Source organism: Oryctolagus cuniculus, chromosome 13 (assembly GCF_964237555.1).
Source record: "Oryctolagus cuniculus chromosome 13, mOryCun1.1, whole genome shotgun sequence".
In the NCBI taxonomy this organism is placed as follows: Eukaryota; Metazoa; Chordata; class Mammalia; order Lagomorpha; family Leporidae; genus Oryctolagus; species Oryctolagus cuniculus.
Genome location: NC_091444.1, coordinates 2280889 through 2303482, shown reverse-complemented (window position 1 = coordinate 2303482; position 22594 = coordinate 2280889). Strand labels below are relative to the sequence as shown.

At 56.4% G+C, this 22594-nt stretch overlaps 1 protein-coding gene across 1 annotated transcript in view; it reads left to right on the top strand.

Moving 5' to 3' along the window:
• Positions 1-5909: 5909 nt before the first annotated feature.
• The window catches only part of NIBAN1 (niban apoptosis regulator 1), a 111417-nt gene continuing 94732 nt past the window's right edge, over positions 5910-22594 (top strand). Inside the window, exon 1 of the mRNA XM_008249920.4 lies at positions 5910-6068. Within this exon, the coding sequence (XP_008248142.2) occupies positions 6014-6068 (55 nt within the window). The 5' untranslated portion in view covers positions 5910-6013. The remainder of the gene's footprint in view (positions 6069-22594) is intronic.

The window sequence follows — 22594 nt, the reverse complement described above, 5'->3', positions numbered from 1 at the left end:
TCAAAAATAGGCTCCACTTTCATGGGTGGGGTACTAGGTTCTCATGGACTCTTCCAGAGGTGTTTGTTGCAAATGCAAATTCTTCATACCCTCCTGTAATCCTTTAAAGTTGATTTCAAAGGTGGAGAGAGAGTGAGAGAGCATGAGAGCGAGCGAGCGCACGCTCCATCCACGGGTTCACTCCCCAGACGACCCGCAATAACCACAACTGAAGCAGGAAGCCTGGAACGCAATCTGGTCCCTCGTTTGGGCGGCTGGAATGGGAATGGAACCGAGGCTTGAACGTCGGCCCTCTGATACGGGGTGCAGGCATCCAAGCAGAAACTTTTTTTTTTTCATGTAAAGACTTATTTATTTGAGAGGGGAGTGGGGAGACAGAGAGAGAGAGAGCTTCCATCTGCTGTTTCACTCCTCAAATGGCTGCAATGGCCAGAGCTGAGCCGATCCGAAGCCAGGAGCCAGGAGCTTCATCCAGGCCTCCCACGTGGGTGCAGGGGCCCAAGGACTTGGGCCATCCTCCACTGCTTTCCCAGGCGCATTAGCAGGGAGCTGGATCGGGAGTGGAGCAGCTGGGACTTGAACCAGCCCTCATATGGGATGCTGGCACTACAGGCCAGAGCTTTAACCTGTGCGCCACGCGCCAGCCCCTAGGAACTTAATTTTAAATTGTGTTTAATGTCAATTGACTTACACTGAAATAGCTACACTGATTAATTCTGCCAGCATTATTTCATTCTAACCCTAACTCTGCTATGCTTCCTAACTTAGTTGTACCATGATTTGAATGGCATTTTAGAATATTCTCAATCTAATTTTAAACAAAATGAATGAAATGGGAGTAGGATGAAACTATGCTTATATATATTCAGGACAACATGTGCAGAAGGACCGCTAATTCTCTTGCCAAAATCTGAGCCAGCTGCTTTTAAAGCTAGGTTGGAATTAATGTGTAAAGTATGGTCAACACTTAATCAAATGTCTAGGGTGAGAATAGATCATTCTGGAATCTGAAAATGACACGAGTGAGAACCGTGGGTGGCTGCCCGTGAGGGCGTACGCTGGCCTCACCCAGGGCTCCTGTCTGCTCATAAGTACAAGCCTGAATCATGACCCCAGAGGACAGGGCACAGCTACACAGTGCTTTACCACGCATCGCAGCGCTATAGGTAAACCTCGTATTGTGAAAATGCTTTGGGGGGGGATAGGAAGAGAGAAGTCCCATTCAAATGTGCTCGGCAGCCAGAACTGGGAGCCCTGGCGGCGGCGTGGCACCTGGACGCCAGGGCTCGGTAACGTGCGGTGGTCAGAGAAGTCTTGCTGGTAGTGGAGCTCCTGTCTTCCCAGCCGGAGGCAGAGCCGAGCGGTCAGCAAGGAGACAGGGTTTGGTGGGCGGGGCCTCTCAGAACACCTGGGCCTGAGGGGGCGTGCCTAGTCAGAGTGGGAAGGAGCTTACAAAACCAGAAAGGGAGACTGCACCTGACAGGCCGGGCGGGCATCTCTGCAGAGGCACACTGAGAGCCCAGTTTGCATCTGGACTGGGCTTCTAAGGGCTTGGGGTCCAGGTCTTCCCGCTGTTTCTCCCCCACTCCCCTTCTCCTGGACAAAGGGTTTGCTGGGTGCGCAATAAGTGAGATTTTTCTCCCAGGCCCATCAGACTGGGTGGCCCCTGGTGCCGAGCAGGGGTGCCTTCCTTGCGTGGAGGGCTGGGCCCACCTGTACAGCTGTCGGGGGATGGGCAGGACTGTGTAGGGCAAGCCGCTAGGCTGCTGCCCTCCCTCTGCAGTGCTTGGTTTTCCTGAGGCCCCATTCACACACAGGCTGAGTTCTATCTTCCCATCCAACATTTTCTGCCAACCAGGGGTTTTCGTTCTGGTGGACAAATGCCCCCCAGCGGCCTGAGATGCAAATCCTACCAGTGAATCAACTCCAGGAGGAGAGATCTTCCCAGCGAGAGACGCGGTGGGAAACAGTGGGCAGGCTGCTGGCGGCCGCAGTGTGGACAGCGGGAGAGCATGCTGGGCGCCAGGGGCCCGGGGGCCCTGGCCGCCTCGCTCCCTCCATCCTTGTCTCTGCGCCCGCTCCAGCAGCCAGCTAATCTTAGCCAAATTCTCGGAGGGATGCAATCTGACCCAATGAATTCAGCTTAAAGGATTTAACACGATGGCTTTTATCATTTGTAGCATAAACGAATGGACCGTGCCCAAATAAGACACAGAACTTAAGGCAGTGTGGACAAAGATGTTTTTAACGCATCCTGCCGAGGTGGAGCGTGTCCTCTTCCCACGCCCACAGCATGGAAGCCTGGACCCCTCTGCCTGCCCGTGAGTGCAGACATTCAGAGAATGCTGTGGGCGTGGTCTGCCCTCGGTTTGTGGAGCATGGGAAAAACTAGCTCATCTTTTTAGCACTGGGTACAGCGAATCTAAGCCACATGAGTGCTAGCAGGTCCCCGGCCCCCCCACGAGCCAGGCCCCTAGTTCCCGAATGCCTAGGGAGGTCCACGGTCTGCCCACGCAGGCCCCGGCTTCAGCAGCTGCTGACCCCTGATTGGCAGGAAGTACAAGTTCAGGATGTAAAATCACAGACTCACCCCTTGGGCAAGGCTCTGTTCTAGAAGGGTTCTTCCTTCACCTGCCCAGGGGAAGAGGCTCGAATCTTACTGTTCCTAAGAAAGAGTGGGTCTAGGCGCAGGCCTGGGGCGCTGATTGGCAGGGAGTCGGCGTGTCTGCCCTCACTGCCCGGGCCCTGGCCCGCACGGCGTGTCACCAGTGGTCCAGCAGGTGGCGCTCTCCCCTTGGCGCACCAGAACTAAAGCAGCAAGGTTGGGCGAGCCTTGCCTTCGGAAGTCCCAGCATCTGCTTCTACGTGGCAAGCAGGTGCCTGGAGTTTCACGGGGCCACGGCACTGGGCTGGTCTCCGTGGGATTGGAGGACTGGTGCCCACTCACCCCAACAGCCCTCTGGTTTAGATCCTGTCACCCAAAGTTCTAAGCCTGCATAGGTTTCTAAAATATTCGGGCTTCTACTCAGTCACAGGTCCTATGCAATGCTGCAGGTCCTCATAAAACTGCAATGACCCCTATTTGAAAATCACATTAAACGAACATTTCTCAACTTAAAAGGAGACTTGGAGCTGGCATGTGGTGCAGCAGGTTCAGCCACCACTTGAGAACCCAGCATCCCCTATGAGAGCGCTGGTTCGAGTCCTGGCTGCTCCACGTCTGATCCAGCTCCCTGCTAATGTACCCAGAAGAGCAGCGGAGGACGGCCCAAGCATTTGAGACCCTGCTACCCATGTGGGAGACCCGGATGGAGTTCCAGGGTCCTGGCTTTGGCCTGGCCCAGCCCTGACTGCTGTGTCCATTCAGGGAGGGACCCAATGGATGGAAGAGTTCTCTCTCTCTCTCTCTCTCTCTCTCTCTCTCTCTCTGTTTCTCTCCCTCTTTCTGGTGCTCTGCATTTCAAATAATAAATGAATCTTTAAAAAAGGAATCATTTCATTTTGTGATATTTACCTGAAATGGTCTTAAGAATATTTTAATACAAAATACACTGAGAGAGTGCTGAAGCTAACACGGCATAGGACCTTTTCTAAATTAGCTGACTTGAATCCTGTGAAATTGAATCTGGTTCATAAAGTTATTGAATTGCTTGGAGACCCATTCTTAGTGTGTGATTAATAAAACGATACTCACATAGGATTTGTGGATATTAAATACTATGACTAAAATAATGAGTTTCTTCATTTTTTCCTACAAACCATGGTGGGGCAGAACTTTATTTGTTGGGAGTGGGGGGGGGAAGCACCTCTTTCTAAATGTCACATCAATATTTCTGAGGTCCAGTGGTCACTTGTGCCCTTCCTGGTAATAAAATCTTGGCTTCCATTGAACAAGCACCTAGTGTGCCCGCGGGGGGTGTTGGGGAATTCACAGACTCAAGCAGACTCCCTGTTGACAGCAGCCCCCAGCATGAGCCCCGGTGTGAGTGCCGAGATGGAGACAGGTAAGCGGCTCACCCAGGTCGAGTCTACCGAGCAGCTCGGAGATGGGCCTCCAGCTCACCTGCCCGCTAACATCGCCCCACACACATCCTCCCTTGACCCCGGTTCCTGGGCGGTGCCACCAGTGAGAAAGACAGACAGATGGGGGACTCAGAGCTCCTCCTCCTTCTGGCCGGGGATCTGACTGAGTTTTCTTCAATAACAGAACAGCTGCAGTGCTCCAGGGCACAGTTACAGCACTGCTCCATGAAGACACCCCTAATTGTCTGGGGGCGAAGAGTCGGGACCGAGGAGTTGAGACGAGGGAGAGGTTATCTGGAGAAGCGGTTTGTTCTCTCCACGTCCTGCTCCCGCCTTCTCTGCCTGGCGCCTGGCTATCAGGCACTCGCTGTGAGCCACGTGCAGTCCTCAGTGTTCGAGTCGGATCCGAGGACAGCAAATTCCTGTCTCTGGGAAAGAAAATAATAAAAGCAGATGGAGGAAATGAAGACTTGTAAAGACAGAACTCACGAAGCAGCAGCAAAGAGAACCCCTGAGCTTACAGCGCGTGCGTCCCAGTGGGGGAGGACAGAGAAGTGTGTTAGGGCCGGGAAGTGCCGGGGAGACCAGGGCTGGGGGCGAGGGGGACAATCGGCATCTAAGTGGAGCCTTGGATGGCTGGGAGCCGCGTGCAGGTCGGAGAGAGGAGCAGGGTGGGCCCAGGAGGAGCAGGCGCATGGCCCTGGGGTGATGGTCCTGGGAAGAGCAGAGAGGCTGCCGTGGGACCACGAGGGCCAGCGGGTGTGAGGAGGGCAGGGGAGGCGGGCCTAGGCCGGGTGGGCTCTGTGCAAGTTCCCCCATGACAGTTAGGAGGCTGTGGTCCTGCTGGAGGGGAGGTGGTGATGGGGCGGGGGGGGGGGTGGGCAGAGAGCTGGTTGGACACAGCTGGAAAGCGGGACTGACAGGCAGGATCTCGGGGTGTGAGCTGTGATGCACATCCGGTCTGGTTAGGAAATTAACTTGGTGGGGCAGGAGGAGGGGCTTCAGAGGCCTCAGACCCTTTGACCTCGAGGGTAAGCTGGTAGGACAGAGTCCTGATTCCTGCCCAGGGCTGGTCTGGTGACCGTGGGGGAGCCACCATACAGTCTCCTCCTGGCCCACAGGTGTTTCCGGGGCGGTCGTCGGCCTCCCCAGGTGTACCCAACCCTGGTGCCCCCTGTGTTTTCCCACCCTCGCCAGCCCTGGACCACCTCCTGGGCTCCAGGTGGGCACTGTCCAAAGCATTCTTGGACACAAGCCACGCCAGGAATCCCCAGAGGGCTGGGGAGGCAGGCGGTTGGTCCCCAGCCAGAGCTTTTGATTGGGGCTGTGGCAAGGGTGCCGTGTGTGTGTGTAGAGTGTGCAGCTGTGTGGGTGTGGAGGGTGTATGTGTATGTAGAGGTATGTGTGTAGGGCTGTGCGTGTAGACATGTGATGGAGTGTGTAAGGGTGTGTAGAGGTGTGTATGTGTGGAAGGTGAGTATGTGTCTGTGTGGAGGGTTGTGTGTGTGTACAGGTGTGTGTGGAGGGCGTGTGTTTGTAGGGGTGTGTGTGGACCGTGTTTCTGTGGCATGGGGGGGGGCTCAGGTGTACAGGTGCGCAGGTGCACAGGGGCACGGGTGGAGCTGGTGGGGGCCAGCCTTCTCCCTGGGTGGGGGGGTGGAGCGTGCAGAGCGATGGGGTCCCTAGCCCAGCGGCTCACAGACATCTGGAGGCCTACAGTGGCCGGGACGCCGTCCTTTCCCTCCACGGCGTTTCTGGGCCGCCGCAGGTCGGCGACCAGCCGGCGGGAAGTCCCGGCAGAGGCGGCTCCGGAGCGACCGCGAAGGGGCGGGAGGCGGCCGCACAGGCGCTGGGGCGCGGCCGGGGAGGCGCCCAGGGGGCGGCGCCCGCTGAAGAGGCCGCCTTAGCCCGGAGCCGCGGTCGGCGCTCTCCAGCTAGCTGGCCCGCTACGCCCGGTACCGCACGGCACCGCGCCCGCCGCACCACGACCATGGGCGGCGCCGCCTCCAGCCAGCTGGACGAGGCCCGGAGCGCCTACATCCGAGGTACGCCCCGTCTCCGCCTGCTGCACGGCGTCCCGGGCGAACCCCGGGTCCCGGAGGGGCCGCCCCGGGCTCCACCTGGGCGCGGGCGTCCCCGGGTCCCGGAGGGGCCGCCCCGGGCTCCACCTGGGCGCAGGGGTCCCCGGGTCCCGGAGGGGCCGCCCCGGGCTCCACCTGGGCGCGGGCGTCCCCGGACCCCGGAGGGGCCGCCCCGGGCTCCACCTGGGCGCAGGGGTCCCCGGGTCCCGGAGGGGCCGCCCCGGGCTCCACCTGGGCGCGGGCGTCCCCGGGTCCCGGAGGGGCCGCCCCGGGCTCCACCTGGGCGCGGGCGTCCCCGGACCCCGGCGGGGCCGTCCCGGGCTCCACCTGGGCGCGGGCGTCCCCGGACCCGGGCGGGTGTCCTGGAGCCGGCGGGAGGGCAGCTCGGCCGCGGGCCCGCGAGCCTGCGGGGGGAAAGCCTTGAGAGGCGCTGCGGGAGGCAGGTGCAGGTGCAGGCGCAGGCGCAGGCCCGGCGGGCGACGCCCTGTGCACCTGGCGCGGGTCAGCTCGGGGCCGTCGCTCCAGCCTGGAGGTTTCCCTGGGGACTCCCGGCCGCGGAGCGGGTGCGGCACCGCCGGACGGTCGCGCAGAAAGGGCGGCGGCGTCGCCTTCCTGGGCTGCGCGGGTCCCTTCCCTCCCCGCAAAGGGGAAGAAGAGGAACCGGCAGGTTTTGTAAGAAAGGCTGAGGGGGTGGAGTGAGAGAGCAGAGGCCAGAGGAGCGCAAACCCACCGGGCGGCCGGCGCTGCCCGGACCCCCGACCCTTTCTCTGCGGGGCTGCCGGGTTTTGGGGACCCCGGCCCGCAAGCCTTTGCGTGTCACACCTGACTTTCGGTCGCCTTGGATTCTGTGTGTGTGCTTCCGGCGGCGGAAACACCTCCCAAGCTAGGCTTTAGCCCCTGGGCTTTCCCCTAATTCTTTGCAGAATCGGCTGAGCGCTTCCTGGCCTCTCCTCTTGGCCCTTGAGCCGCTTCCTGAGAGGAAAGCGTGCGTTTGGGGTCTTCGGTGCGTGTTTGTTTTCAGTCACCGCGCCGTTTACAAAGCGGTTTAGAAGGAGCGCAAATCAGGGCCCGGCCTCGCCAAGTCCCGGGATTGGATCTCCAGATTCCTGCAGGGCCAGGCTTGGCGGTGCTGCCAGGGGACGGAGCCGGCGCCAAGTCCCTTCCCCGGTGGTGTTGAGAGGGGGGAAGTGGAGGAAGCTGGGGTCCAAGCTGCTCCGTCTCAAGCATCCAGGGACCTGCTGGTTTCCCCCAGAGGGTAGGGGCCAGAAGGCAGGTGAGAAGGGGTGTGCACTGGTTGTTAGCAAAGCAATGCTCCTGGTGTTTTTTACAAGCAGGGAAGTGTGTTATCACACGGCCAGAGGTGTGAGGCGGGTGCAGGGGACCATGTGTGAATGAGTAAGGCCACAGCTGGCCGGGTGGCAGGGTGGCGACACCGAGCCCCGCTCAGGGCTGGCCTCTGGTTCTGTGGACCGGAACGCTCTGGAGGAGTGGGAGGGGGAGAAGAGTGACTGCTGCCAGGGCATTGCTTCACCCTGGGAGAAAGGTCCGGGGCTGTGGATCGTAAGCGCCCGAGCCCACGGAAGTCCCGGGCTGTGCCGTCCGGATGGCTCTGAAGCCCGTGCTGCCCAGCAGACCCGGAGCCCGTGTGCACCCCGCGCCCTCCCCGAGCTACGTGTGAGTTACAGTGAGACAGTGGAGAGAGTGACGGCAAAGCTAAGGCACAACTGTAAGATTTCTCATGAAGTGGCCGCTGTACGATTTTGCAGCCTTGCAAGCTGCTGGCGTGCGACAGGAACTTTCAAGCCTGCTAACCCTGAGCGCAGGAGACTAGCCGGTGGATGCCCCGGGCGTGGGTTTGGTGGGGTTGTGGGGCGCGAGCTGGAAGCAGCCGCGCTGCCGGTGTGCTCGTGGCTTGGGGTGGGACCAGGCTGTACTTCTAGACCGCTCTCCTTTGGTCGGTGACAAAGTCATCTGCGTCACCTGCATTTTTCTTCCTGAAGCTTCTGCCGACCTCCAGGTAGAGGCACAGGTGTGGAAGGAGTTGCTTCGTTTCTGAGATGTTGGCTTTGAGATTCTCTCACGACGGTATGTATTTTTAGAACGGGTTCCAGAGGCCTTCCGGGAACTTCCCTGGATAAGCCACTCCTGTGCCCAGACTGGGCGATCACAGCCCGGTGCCCTCTGCCGGCCAGCTCGGGCCCAGAAGGAAGGGCGCTGGCAGGGTCCAGCACCAGCGGGCCGTACGGCATGCTTCTCCCCTCTCTGTTTCTTGTAAAACCCTTGGTTTGCCTGGAATAGAACTTTCAAAATGTGCTTCCCTGTTTTAACCAGAATTGTCTTCCTTTGAAAAATGCCCATTGAACTGGTTTTGAATCAAAGAGAGAGAAAGCTCGCCCACAGGGGAGTCCTGCTGGAGGCGGGGCTGTAGCCGGGCCCCGGGGTGGGGAATGGGCATGTGCCGACTTCTGCTGTGGGGGACTTAGTCACACGTACCCCGAGAAGGCCCAGCGGCTTCCTCTGAAATACTCATCAGCGATCTGATGTTTCTAAAGAAATGAGATTCAGCTTAAAACCAGCATGCATTTCTCTCCGGGGAGTTCTCTCCTGTTTGTCCCGTAAGGGTTAAGTGCGATGGCTCCCGGTAAAATCCACCCTGATCCCACTGTCCCCTCGGCAGGGTAGGGGCAGGGGAGCTGGGCCCTGGTGCCGGCTCCTCCACCTAGGGGTCACACTCCCACATCTGCCTTGGCATAAGACTGGTCTGACAGGGAGTCTCAGGTTCGAGCCGTCTGGCTGGTCACTGAACCAGGAAGAAAGCTGAGACCATGAAGTTCGCTGGATGCTATTGGGGGCCACCCAGCATCTCCCCATTCTCCAACCATAGCACCCCGGGTGGGGGGCTGCAGTGCCCCCGGCAGCCTTGGCTTCAGAGGCTGGCCCCCTGCTGGTCCCCTGCTGGCCCCTGCTGCCTGGTGCTGACTGGTCGGAGCCTGTGTGGGTGCTGCGGCCTCCGTGCCCGGGGGTGGTGCAGTCTGGCAGTGACACTGGAGGCTGCTTTAGGTGCTCTGTCTCTGTTCTCTGGTCTTCGTTGCACCTGACCGTGAGGCCTGGGACCAGCTTTCCTCTCGACGAGCAGGCTGTGGGAAGCTGTGGAGTCTCACAGCTGGCCTGACACGTGGTGTGCAGTCTGCCTGTGCCACCGCGGGGACGTCCCTGCTGGTGCCACCGTGGTCCTGACTAAGGATGCTCGCGCTTACTCTCTGAGTGGGACGTTGGGATCACTGTAGCTCTGTCTCCCCTGCTCGTCTTAGTGACAGAATTTCCTAACCTGGAGCTGTCCAGGAGCGAGCATTTAATCCAGCAGTTAAGAGGCCTGCGTCCCACTTCGTAGTACCTGGGTCTGATTCCCGGCTCTGGCCCCCAACTTCAGTTTCCCACTCATGCAGACCCTGGGAGGCAGTGGGATTGGCTCAAGGACTTGGGTCCCTGCCACCCACCAGGGGGGGGGCCTGGATTGGGTTCTCAGATTCTGGCTTGTCCCAACTCGGCGCCGACCATTGCAGGCATTTGGGGAGTGAATCAGCCGGTAGAGCTTGCTGTGTATGTCTGTGTCCCTCTCTCTGTGTCTCTCAATAAATTTTAGCTATCCACATGACTCTCATGATAAAGGTATTTCCCAGCCTCCCTTGCAACTAGATGAGGTGCTGTGGCTGAGCTTTGGCCGATGGGATGTAGTTAGAAGTGTTCTATGCCATCTCCAGACAGTGCCAGCAATGTTGAGGGCTGTGGCCTCCGGCTCCTGCTGGCTGGACTGTGTGCCCGGCTGGAGCTGTGGTCTTAGTGAGGTGTCTGTAGAGGGACTCAGGAGGAGCAGGGTGACAGGACCACAGAAGCCTGGGTCCCTGTGGATTTCCTGCAGCAGAGCTCTGTGCTAGTCCTGGACCATGCATGTCTGGCCCTGGACCACTCATGTCTGGGCCCTGGACCACTCATGTCTGGGTCCTGAACTGCCCACGTCTGGGCCCTGGACCGCCCATGTCTGGGCCCTGGACTGCCCATGTCTGGCCCTGGACCGCCCATGTCTGGCCCTGGACCGCTCATGTCTGAGCCCTGGACCACTCATGTCTGGGCCCTGGACCGCGCATGTCTGGGCCCTGGACCGCCCATGTCTGGGCCCTGGACCGCCCATGTCTGGCCCTGGACCGCTCATGTCTGAGCCCTGGACCACTCATGTCTGGGCCCTGGACCGTCCATGTCTGGGCCTTGGACTGCCCATGTCTGGCCCTGGACCACTCATGTCTGAGCCCTGGACCACTCATGTCTGGGCCCTGGACCGCCCATGTCTGGGCCCTGGACCATCCATGTCTGGCCCTGGACCGCTCATGTCTGAGCCCTGAACCGCTCATGTCTGAGCCCTGGACCACTCATGTCTGGGCCCTGGACCGCTCATGTCTGGGCCCTGGACCACTCATGTCTGGGCCCTGGACCGCACATGTCTGGGCCCTGGACCGCCCATGTCTGGGCCCTGGACCACTCATGACTGAGCCCTGAACCACTCATGTCTGGGCCCTGGACCGCCCATGTCTGGGCCCTGGACCACTCATGTCTGGGCCCTGGACCACTCATGTCTGGCCCTGGACCGCTCATGTCTGGGCCCTGAACCACTCATGTCTGGGCCCTGGACCGCACATGTCTGGGCCCTGGACCACCCATGTCTGGGCCCTGGACCGCTCATGTCTGGCCCTGGACCGCTCATGTCTGGGCCTTTGTAGGAGAGAAACAAGCTCGGATCTCACCTCGGCGCTGCTGTTAGTGTTGATGCTGCTACCTGCAGACAAGCCTCACGAAAACGCGCCCACTTGGCTTGTTACCTGTGGCCGAAGCCCTCCGACCAGTGTGCTGAGCGCGGCCTTCCTGGCCCCCGCTGCTCCTCCTGTTTGAGAACAACATCCCCGAGGCTGGATGTTCTGAAAAGAGGCCGAGGGAGCGTTTGCTCGGAACTCCTGCTTTCCGCATCCGAGGGCCTGGTTTGAGTCCTGGCTCTGCTCCCATCCAGCATTCCTGCTGACGCACACCCTGGGAGGCAGCGCTGATGGCTCGAGTACGTGGGTCCCTGCCACCCACACGGGAGACCAGGATTGGGTTCCTGGCTCCCAGCTTTGGCCTGGTCCAGCTCTGGCCATCGTGGGCATTTGGAGAGTGAACCAGCAGATGGAAGCACTCTCTGTCTCTCCTCTCTCTCTCTTTCTCTAACTCGACCTTTCAAATAAATAATATGAATTTTTTTTTAATGAAAGTGAACCCAAAGGCGGTGGAGAGTGGTTAAAGGTTGTGCCATTTGTGCTTGGCTTCGTTCCTGATTTGTGGATGTAGGTGGACTCGTCTAAGAAATGAGGGATTACCAGGGCTGGCGCGGCGGTGCAGCAGGTTAAGCCTCTGTATGAATTCCATCCAATGTGGGCACTTGTTCAAGACCCGGCTGCTCCACTTCTGATCCAGCTCCCTGCTAATGGCCTGGGAACAGCAGCAGAGGGTGGCGCTGTTAGGGTCCCTGCCACCCAGGTGGGAGACCCAGAGGAGGCTCCTGGCTCCCAGCTTGGGCCTGGCCCAACCCCAGCCACTGTGGCAAACCAGGAGATAGAAGATCTCTCTCTGTCTCTCCTCCTCTCTCTGTAACTCTGCCTTTCAAATAAATAAATAAATAGTTTTAAAAAAAGGTAACGAGGGATTGCAGCTCCCCCATGGGAACATCAGGGATGGGGGGCAGCGGGGGGAGGGGGCGCAGTGCAGATGCACCAGCGGCTCTGGCATCCTGTGTGTGCCAACTGCCTCCAAGGATATCCTACGGGGATAGCAGGAATTGAGTCAGGAAAGAGCTGTGGATAGGCAGTGTCCCAAGCCGGTCATGAATTCTCCCTTTTATGTCTTCATGAATGGAAGCCACGACTTTGGGGCAGGAGAGCTCTTTAAGAAGCCACACGGGGCTTGTGAGTTGAGGGTGTCTTAGCTGCCAAAGGGAAAGAAGACTGTCTCCGGAGACAGCTGAGCCTCTGTCCTGTGCCTGTGGGAGGCCCTGGGACTGTGGCCACCCCGGCTCGCTCGTGGGTTCTAGGTCCAGCCTTGGGGAGCCCCTGGGGTCAGGTGCTGAATCAGACCACAGCCGCTTCCTGTGGACACCGCCCACACCGCCGGGGCTGTTCTAGAAATGGCAGCTGCCTCCGCGGTGCCCACAGTAACGGCTGCTGTTTTGTTTTACCACTGAGCGCGCTGTGGTTTTAGTCTGTTGCCGTCTTGGGGAGGTTTGAGTTGGGGTCACAGGTAGAAATCGCAGTAGCAGGAGCTCAGTTTGTAACAGTAGCTTCTAATTTGATGAAAATAAATGTCCTGTAAGTTTTACAAAACATGCAGTGTGAGATATGGCAGTGAATTTTAACCTCCTGATAGGAAGTCTTAATTTTTGGCATCCGGAAGGGAAGGTAGTTAGGAAACACGGCGCACGTAGCAGGTTGCACCGTGAAATGTGAGATGCAGTTAGAGGAGACGATCGAAGTACAGTGGAAAGGACGAGCAGAATAAAAGCACGATCCATCCTTTTCAGTGTACTAAGGCGCTGAGGTGGCACATAGCACACTGGGACTGAAGCACGTGTGCACACACACAAATGCAATACAGATTTTCTCCTTTGAAACTGGGAAATTCATTTCTAAAAAGACCGGCGCATTTCTGCCAGTAAGAAACCGAGCAGTTTCTAAAGGCTCCCTTTGTTGGTCCGCACGCTTTTTCTCAGGAGAGAAGAACAGATTTAGAGACGTGAGAACCACGGGTTCTGTTCTGTAAGCTGCGAGGCCTCAGGCCTGGGTCGAGGCTGTACAGGATGAGCCTGTAGGGTCAGAATAAGTGAGCTGCTCCCCTGGGTGCGCTGTGTGATTTGTAAACTCCATCGTCTGAAGGAATTTTGGAACACAAGCGAATGTCTCTGTGCCAAACCATGTGGATGATTTGTTCTTTTGCCTTTCTAAAAAGTACTTTTATTTTAAAATAAAACATAGGTTTAGAGAGCAAAAACATGGCTCAGTGAGTCATTCCCAGGCCAGTGGCCATGCAGGTGTCACTCGGGTCAAGAATCGGAAAGAACTTTCCTGGCTGCCGCAGAGCCGGCACAAGGTCCCGCGATCCCAGACCCCTGGGCCTGTCCGAGAACAGCCGCGACTTTCCGTGTGGATTGCTGGGAACCACACTGCTGCCGAGACACTGCCTTCAAACAAGCGTGCCCTTGCCCCCGGCTCTGCTACCGGGAATGGATCCAGCTGGGCGGTTCTGTGCCTCTCCTTAAAGAATTTATTTATTCATTTATTTGAGAGGGAGAGAGAGTGAGCAAGCTCCCATCTGCTCTTTCTTCCCCAAATCCCACAACAGCCAGTCTTGGGCTGAGACTCAGGCTGGGAGCCCGCATGGGTGGCAGGAGCCCAATCACTCCAGCTGACCCCACTGCCTCCAGGGCGTGCAGCAGGAGGCTAGAGCCAGGACTCGGACCAGGTGCTCCCGTGTGGGACGTGGGTGTCCGGCCGCTGAGCCAGGCAGTCGCCCTTCCAGGCCCCTTTGCTGTGGCCACTCCTGTGGCTGCTGTCCGTGGGCAGCCCAGCTGCCCTAGACCTAACCCAGGAGGCCTGCCCTTCCCCAGGTGGCCTTTCTGCGGGGTCTCTGGTGCTGCACTGGATTTTTTACTTGGTGGGTCAGGGTTTGCAGGAGTGCAGAAGCTTCCAGAAGCTGCTCGGACGACCTGTGGCTCCGTGTTACTCTACCCCATTGTGTGGTTAAAGCATAGTTCTTTGGGGCCAACCACATGCCAGAGGAGAGGCTGCATACAGGCACAGAGACCGTGAGGTCTGGTTATTTATTTATTTTTATTTTATTTTATTATAAATTTTATTTATTTTATTTGAGAGGTAGAGTTATAGACAGTGAGAGGGAGAGACAGAGAGAAAAGTCTTCCTTCCATTGGTTCACTCCCCAAATGGCCACCACAACTGGAGCTGTACCGATCTGAAGCCAGGAGCCAGGCGCTTCTTCCAGGTCTCCCACGTGGGTGCAGGGGCCCAAGGACTTGGGCCATCTTCTACTGCTTTCCCGGGCCACAGCAGAGAGCTGGATCAGAATTGGAACTGGAGAAGCTGGGACTAGAACCTGCACCCATAGGGGATGCTGGTGCCGCAGGTGGAGAATTAACCTACTGCGCCATGGTGCTGGCCCCTTTTTATTTATTTTTTAATACTTCTTAATTCGAAAAGCAGAGAGAGAGAGAGAGAGAGAGAGAGAGAGAGAGATCTTCCATCTGCTGGTTCATTCCCCAAATGGCTGCAAGAGCCAGGGCAGGGCCAGGTTGAGGTCAGGATCTGGGAACTCCATCCAGGTCGCCGCAGTAGGTGGCAGGGACTCAAGGACTTAAGCCATCGTGTGCTGCTTCCCAGGCACATTAGCAGGGAGCTGGATTGGAAGGGGAGCAGCCAGGACTGGAACTGGTGCTGTGGTATGGGATGTGGGCATTGTAAGCTGTGGCTTAACCTGCTGTTCCACAATGCCAACCTGAGCCTTGGTTATTGAGGTGCTGCCCTGTGACTGACTTTGTACCCCCATCCTAGATTTTTTTTTTTTTTTTTTTTTTTTTGACAGGCAGAGTGGACAGTGAGAGAGAGAGACAGAGAGAGAAAGGTCTTCCTTTTTGCCGTTGGTTCACCCTCCAATGGCCGCCGCTGCAGCCGGCGCACCGCGCTGATCCTGGCAGAAGCCAGGAGCCAGGTGCTTTTCCTGGTCTCCCATGGGGTGCAGGGCCCAAGCACCTGGGCCATCCTCCACTGCACTCCCTGGCCATAGCAGAGAGCTGGCCTGGAAGAGGGGCAACCGGGATAGAATCCGGCGCCCCAACCGGGACTCGAACCCGGTGTGCCGGCGCCGCAAGGTGGAGGATTAGCCTATTGAGCCACGGCGCCGGCTCCCCATCCTAGATTTTACATATGATTTTCTCACATGTCCTGATGGTTTCATCTCCCAGTTGTGCTTAAAACCCTGTAGTCTGGGGCCGGCGCTGTGGTGTACTGAGCTGAACCTCCACTTGTGGCATTGGCATCCCACATGGGCACTGGTTTGTGTCCTGGCTGCTCCTCTTCCAATCCAGCTCTCTGCTGATGGCCTGGGAAAGCAGTGGAAGATGGCCCATGTGCTTGGGCCCCTGCACTCACGAGGGAGACCCAGAAGAAGCTCCTGACTCCTGGCTTCAGATAGGCCCAGCTCTGGCCGTTGCAGCCATCTGGGGAGTGAACCAGTGGATGGTAGACTTTTCTCTCTGTCCCTCCCTCTCTTTGTCTCTCAACACTATCTCTCAAATAAATAAATAAATAAATATTGAAAGAAAAAGCCCTATAGACTGACCTACTTAAAAAGTCTCTTCTAATAGACACATTTCCCCACATCTCTCTGTTTTACTTGCAAATTGTCCATTGGAGGACTGTGCTGTTGACAGGGGGAGGCCCCCACAGCCTGAAGGTTTCGCCTGTGCAGTTCCAAACATTTCTCCTGTATTTTCTATGAACTGACGAAGGGCTGGTGAGAGTTGGTCAGCCTGGGGTCCTTCTGGTGAGGCACCTGCCCTCTGGTTGTCTCTCCTTTCGTGATGTTGGCAGCCATTGCTGTCCAGTACTGGGCCCATTCACCCTGGGGACTGAAAGAGGATGTCCTTTTGTTTTCACTTATTAGCCGGGGTCGTTCTGTGGAGTGACAGTTGCCTGGCCTACCACTGGGTTATCTGGCGTGTTGGTCTGTTTTTCACTGCTGTGATGAAATACTGAGGCAGGCTACATGTGAGGAAAAAGAGGCTGATTCAGCTGACAGTTGTGAGCACAGATACACTTCATGTGCTGACGTCGAGGATAAAATGACCGTGCTGAGCAAAGAAACTGAAGACATAAAAATCCACTTCTAGTTTCCCACCCTCTGGTTCACTCCCCAAGTGCCCACGACAACCAGGACCGGACCAAGCCAAAGCCAGGAACCCGGAACTGCACTGGGCTTCCCGTGTGGGTGGCTGGGGTCGTGGTTTGTTGCCTGCCGGGCGCCTTGGCAGGAAGGCCGGTCAGCAGCAGCACAGCGCTGTGGTGTGCGATGCTGGCATCAGGACTTGTCGGCAGAATGCAGGGGTCCCGCCGCTGCTCACGTGCTCGGGAGGCCGGGGGAGGGACAAGCGGCCTGCGCAAATGGGCGGGGCACTGCCCTGCGGCCAGCGCAGAAACACAGGGGGCTGATGCCCTGTTAAAGAGGCCTGCTGGCGGCGGTCACGTGCCCTGAGCCCTGGGCTCACACAGGACAGATGACAACTTCTATGATTAGCTCAGAAGAATTCAGAGGTTTTCCAAATTTGGATCGAATGTGTTTGTTTAAAGAATTATTTCCAGTGTAAGTCATACTGAATGAGCTAGAAATGTCTGATTATTGCGTAAGCAAAGCAGACAGAGGCTTAGGATAATGATAAATTCTATTGGCAGCAACGGCAAATGTGTACTATCTGGGATATAAATATTTAAAGTGGTGTTGTTGGAGAGAAGGATTAAATGAGTGCCAATAATTTTAACATGCCACTTAAAATAAATAAGAGTTTTAGAGCATGACTCAGTCCTGTGCGTATCAGCTGAGATGTCAGTTCTTAATTAAAAATAACGCCTGGGGCGGGCGTTGGCACAGTGGTTAAGAGGCCACGTGGGACACCTGCAGCCCTGCTGGAGTCATGGGCTCGAGTCCCGGCTCCGCTTCCGCTTCCAGCTTCCTGCTAATGAGCGCCTGGGAAGGTGGAGTGGTGGTTCAAGTACCTGGCTCCCTGTCACACGTGTAGGGGACTTGGATGAAGTTTGGGGCTCTTGGCTGAATCTAGGTACAGCCGTGGCTGTTGTGGGCTTTTGGGGGGTGAACTAACACACAGAAGATATTCCCCCCACCACTCTTGCCACTTTCAGATAAATAAAAATGAAAAAAAAAAACAAAAACCCTCCTGCTGTGTGGAATGACAATAATAGCAGTAATGAAAGCTAACATTTATTGAGTGCCTGCTGTGTGCCAGGCAAGTAAGTGTCACGGGGAAAAGGTAACAGGATATCCAAAATCTTAGGATATTCCAGAAATTCCAGGTGTACATAGCTCTTTCTTTCTTTCTTTCTTTTTTTTTTTTTTTTTTGGAAAAAAATATTTATTTGCCAGTCAGAGACAGAACTCCCAGCTGCTGCTTCACTCCCCGAATGCCTGCAGTGGCTGCCCCAAAGCCGGGGGCAAGGAGTGCAAGCCAGGTCTCCCGTGCGGGTGGCAGGAACCCAATCGCTGGGCCAGTGCCGCCGCCTCTCCCAAGGTGTGCACCAGCAGGAAGCCCGAGCCAGAGGCAGAGGCAGGAATGGAGTCCAGGTACTGCAACGTCGGGTGTGGTTGTCTTCCAGAGGTCAGGCCCTGTTTCCCACATAGCTTTCCCTTTAACGGAGAGAAGTATCAATTCGATAGGATTGGAGCCGTGTTAGCCTGTTGAAACCACTTCAGATGAACCAAACCCGCAATTTGTTCCTTGGTATGAGTGGAAGCATTAACTCCAAATGATTTGGCTATTCTTTGAAGTTAATATTTTTGGTGGACGAAATCATAGATTATCAAGAGCCCAGTCCAAAAATTAAAATGAATGCCGAAGGGGCATAATGTGGAATTTACAAATAGGCGAAAGCAGGCTTGGCAGGTCACCTTAACTGAAACGATGCCTTTAGCCAGCTTCATTGGCCAAGGAAATGTTTGCGTTCGGGGAGCAAGGCACAGAAACCTGAACCAGGCGCGGCCGTCCCCTGAGGACTTGCTGACGCTGAAGTGGTTTCTCCGTCTGTTTCCAATGTGTGGATGGCTGCCTCGGTTTCTCTAATGTCCCGTGGGGAGAGCAGTCAAGCTCAGAGAGATCAAAGGTCAGAAATGAGACTGGGGGCCAGTGTTGGGGCTTGGTGGCTCCCTGCCGCCGGCAGCACTGGCGTCCCATCCCACTCGGTCCCGGCTGCTCGGCTTCTGACCCAGCTCCCTGCTAATGGCCTGGGAAAAGCAGCGGAAGGTGACCCAAGTGGCACCCATGGGAGGCCCAGAAGAAGCTCCTGGCTCCTGGCTTCAGCCTGGCCCAGCCCTGGCCATTGTGGCCACTTGGAGAGTGAACCAGCAGATGGAAGATCTCTCTCTCTCTCTCTCTGACTTTCAAATCTAATAAATCCATCTATCAATCTTAAAAAGAAATGAGGACTAGAGCGGGAGGAATCTAACGGAGCCTGCAGGCTCCCAGGCCTGCCGTGCCGGCTGCCCCTCTGTTTTACAGCCGGTGCTGGTGTGGGGCCTCCCAGGTCCAAGGCCAGCTCCAGTGCACTGGGCTAGCCCCCTCATGCGCTGGGTCTGCAGACAGTGAGGGTTTCTGAGCGTCTGCACACGGGGCCTCCGCAGGGGCAGCAGCGGCAGCATGTGCAGGGACAGTCTGGTGCTGTAACTGGGCCAGGTAGGTTCTTCCCAGCAGTGTGTTGAGTTTGCAACTTACAGAGCGTGAGGTGTCCTGCTCTACTCGCTGTGGAACAGGAATCCTTCGACAGCCGCTCGCAAGCCCCGCACCTGCCCTGACCTCAACCCAGGAAGACGCCCCCTCGGGACTGTCACGGGGCAGGCCAGGAGCTCCACTCGCTGCCGGAAGTGCAGATCTGGGAGCTCCTGGTTAACTCAGGCTGGGTCGTGGGGAGCCCTCCGTTTGCCTGCACATCACCCCCAGCATGGGCATCTGTCTCGGGGGGACCACAGGCCATGGCCTGAGCCCAGATGACACACCGCACGTTTCTTGGAATGGGTCACCTGCTGGAGCAAGCGTCCACGAATCTCAGTGGCTGGCACTGACTGCACAATCTAGAGCGAGTTCTTGGGGGTCAGTGAAGGGCCATGGGGACCAGAGTCTGTCTAGATGTTGGGCCGTGGGCCCCTCTGGACCCCTCCTGAAATCTGTGAAGAAGTGCTGTCGTGACCCATGCATGAAGTGTGCAGAGACCTCGGCCAGCCCTGCGGGTGACAGTCGCTGCCTCGGTTTGTTGCTGACATCATGGTGGCAGGAAACGCTGAGCTGAGCTGGAGGTCGATGAAAAGACCCCCTGACTTCTCCCCACAGGGCCCATCAGGGTCACAGACCCCAGACTTGATCCCCTGCCCTGGTGGCTCCATTGCTGACACTGGGCAAACACCTGTGAGGGAGGGACGAGGGAGTTCTGTGGTCCTGGCCCTCAGGTAGCACACGTTGTTTCTTTCTTTTTCTTTTCTTTTATTTTCTTTCTTTTTTTTTAGAGATTTATTTTTTATTTGGAAAGCAGAGATAAGGAGAAGAGATCTTCCATCCACTGGGTCACTCCCCAAATGCTCACAGTGGCTGGGGCAGGGCCAGGCAGAAGCCAGGAGCCAAGAGCTTCATCTGGGTCTCCCACGTGGCTGCAGGGGTCCAAGGACTTGGGCCATCTTTTGCTGCTGTCCCAGGTGTATTAGCAGGGAGCTGGATTGGAAGTGGAGCAGCCAGGACTCGAACCAGCGCCCTATGGGATGCCGGCGCTGCAGGGATCTCAGAGATGAGCATCTGTCTGTCCCCTTCACTGACTGGGGAGGGGCTGGGGTTCAGGTCCCCACACCCTGGGGCAGAGCACTTTTCCTAGTCCACGGGAACTGAATCGAAGACTTCCAAAAAGTAAGCCTCCAGCACAAACCAGCCCTGGAGAGCCCTGCACACGACAAGTCTGGGTTTGTGTTCCCAATTTGATTCGTTATTCAGCCCTAGGTTTAAACCGCATGTGTGGCATCTGCAGGTCTGCAGACACAGGCGGGCAGGCTGGGGCTCCACTCCCTGTGAACCCCGGAAAGGAAGCCCGAGGCCACTCTGCTGCGCCCCTCTCGTGTGTTGCCTTTGCTCCGAGGCTAAGCTCATAAAGAAATGCCAGGCGACCCTCATGGCTTCTGGATTTCGTCTGAAAGAGACAGAAGCACGGAGAGCCCTCGTGTGCCACAGGGCACCCCCTCCCCCGCCAGGCGGTGACAGAGTTGACTGACAACCGCGAGAACAGAGCAGGGGGCTTCATTTTCTGTCGTCCGTGGCCCCGCTCTGGATCCTGCAGCCACATTTAAGAAAACGCCCAGAATCCACTGCCCCTTCTCTTCCAGAGTAGCCTTCCCACGGCCCCCCACCCCCGCAACTCCCCTTTCCGCAGGGTCGCATTTGCGTCGTGTGTGTTTGGATAATACTCCAGACAAGGGCTCCGGTGATGAGGTCTTCTCTCGTACTGCATTGCCATTGTTTTTTCTCCGATGGGAGTTTTAAATATTGCAAACACTGTAAATGTTCCTGAGTCGCACACGTTGCTGTTGGGGTCACTAAGTTACTTGTCCTGTTTTCTCTGAGCTCTCTCTGCATTTCCGGGGGTCCCTTAAGTTCTGGGAAGAGCCACGAGGGGCGCTTCCTGACGTGTGACCGACGCACTGACCACTGTGCATGCTCTCATGTTGGGCACCTCCTTCCTCTCTTTGAGATTGTTCTTTCCACTTCCCTGAGAAGCTTTTCTGAGGATCCCGCGACTCGCTGCTTTGCCAGTCTCTCGTCGTCACAGCTGCGGACATCCGTGGACGTCTGTGAAAGGGATGTGGCTCCATTTCTTTCTTTCTTTCTTTCTTTCTTTCTTTCTTTCTTTCTTTCTTTCTTTCTTTCTTTCTTTCTTTCTTTCAGATTTATTTATTTATTTGAAAGAGAGGCAGAGGCAGAGAGAGAGGAGGTCTTCCATTGCTGGCTCACTCCCCAAATGACTGCAATGGCCAGAGCTGGGCTGATCCGACGTCAGAAGCTGGGAGCTTCTTCTAGGTCTCCCACGTGGGTGCAGGGACCCAAGGACTTGGGCCATCTTCTACTGCTTTCCCAGGCCACAACAGAGAGCTGGATCGGAAGTGGAACAGCCGGGACTTGAACCTGTGCCCACATGGGATGCTGGCACCACAGGCAGAGGCTTAGCCCACTCGGCCACAGCGCCGGCCTCATCTGTAATTTTTTATGGACGTACATTGTGCCTTGAAAGTGTCAATAACCAAACTCACATCTCCAGGGATGTTTTAAAATTTTTGTGTTTTTTAAAGTTTTATTTTTGTTTTATATGAAAGGTGAAGTTAGAGAGAAGAGGGAAGGACAGAGAGAGAGATCTTCCACTGCTGGTTCACTCCCCAGATGGCTGCAACAGCCAGGGCTGGGCCACGTTGAAGCCAGGAACCAGGAGCTTCTTCCATGTCTCCCACGTGGGTGCTGGGCCCAAGTGCTTGGGTCATCTTCTACTGCTTTCCCAGGCTCGTTAGCAGGAAGCTAGAATTGAGGAACACCTGGGAATCGAACTGGCGCCCATAAGAGATGCCAGCATTGCAGGCAGCATTTTAACCCACTACATCACAGTGCCAGCCACCACATTTTTGCATTGTTAATATATATGACATCTTTTACAAATGTATATGAGCCTTACTAAGAATTGTACCAAAACTTTTAAAATAATATTTATGATTGGCGTCTCTCATTTTCAGCAGGGTGGACGAGAGTGTAAAACGAGCTTACAGAGCAGATAAATCTGCAGGAAGCACTTGTCATCCGGTGCAGCTCCCAGCCTGCATGTGGACTGCCCGTGCACCGGCTCAGCAGCTGCCAGCAGGACCACCTGCTGCAGGTTGTCTGACCTCCCCCGCACAATGCAGACACTAAGACCTCACAGGGTTGTACAGATTCCTCGTGTAAATCCTTGTAAAGCTAGTGCTGTGACAGGCACCCGAACACTCAACAGCTGGAGGCTGTTTGATCACTTATAATAGTGCGCCGTTTGCGGCCTGAGACCAGAGTCCAGGAGTTCAGATCAACTGTGCATCAAACACAGCCGTTTCCTTCAAAGCCCTCGGTCGACCGCGCTGATGGACGCACATTTTCTGTGAGTGGTGGGGCCGAGGCTGCAGTGTGCTTCAAGCTCAGGGGATGCCGTGACCTTCGGGGCAGGGCGGGGGATCGTGGGGCACCAGGCCTTGTTTGCGTCCCGGTCCTCACACACAGCTGTCTTTGCACTTGTCTTTAGGCCCCAGTTTTCTCATTGGTGAAAAAGTTGTTCCATGGATTAAGTCTTTCCAAGGGGGTTTACTTAGGATTAATGTGTAAACCGTTAACTTGCAGAACCTACTTCAAAAACCGCCCCTCGCAGCGGTGGGATTGAAACAAACACGTTCTGGAGGTGCAGGCAGCAGTGTCTGCTGCAGGGGCAGCGGGAGGGGAGGAGAACCCAGAGAGAGAAGGGCGTCGCCGCTTGCTTTTTTTTTTTTTTTTTTTAAGATTTATTTATTTGTTTGCAAGTCAGAGTTACACAGAGAGAAAGAGAGGCAGAGAGAGAGAGAGGTCTTCCATCTGCTGGTTC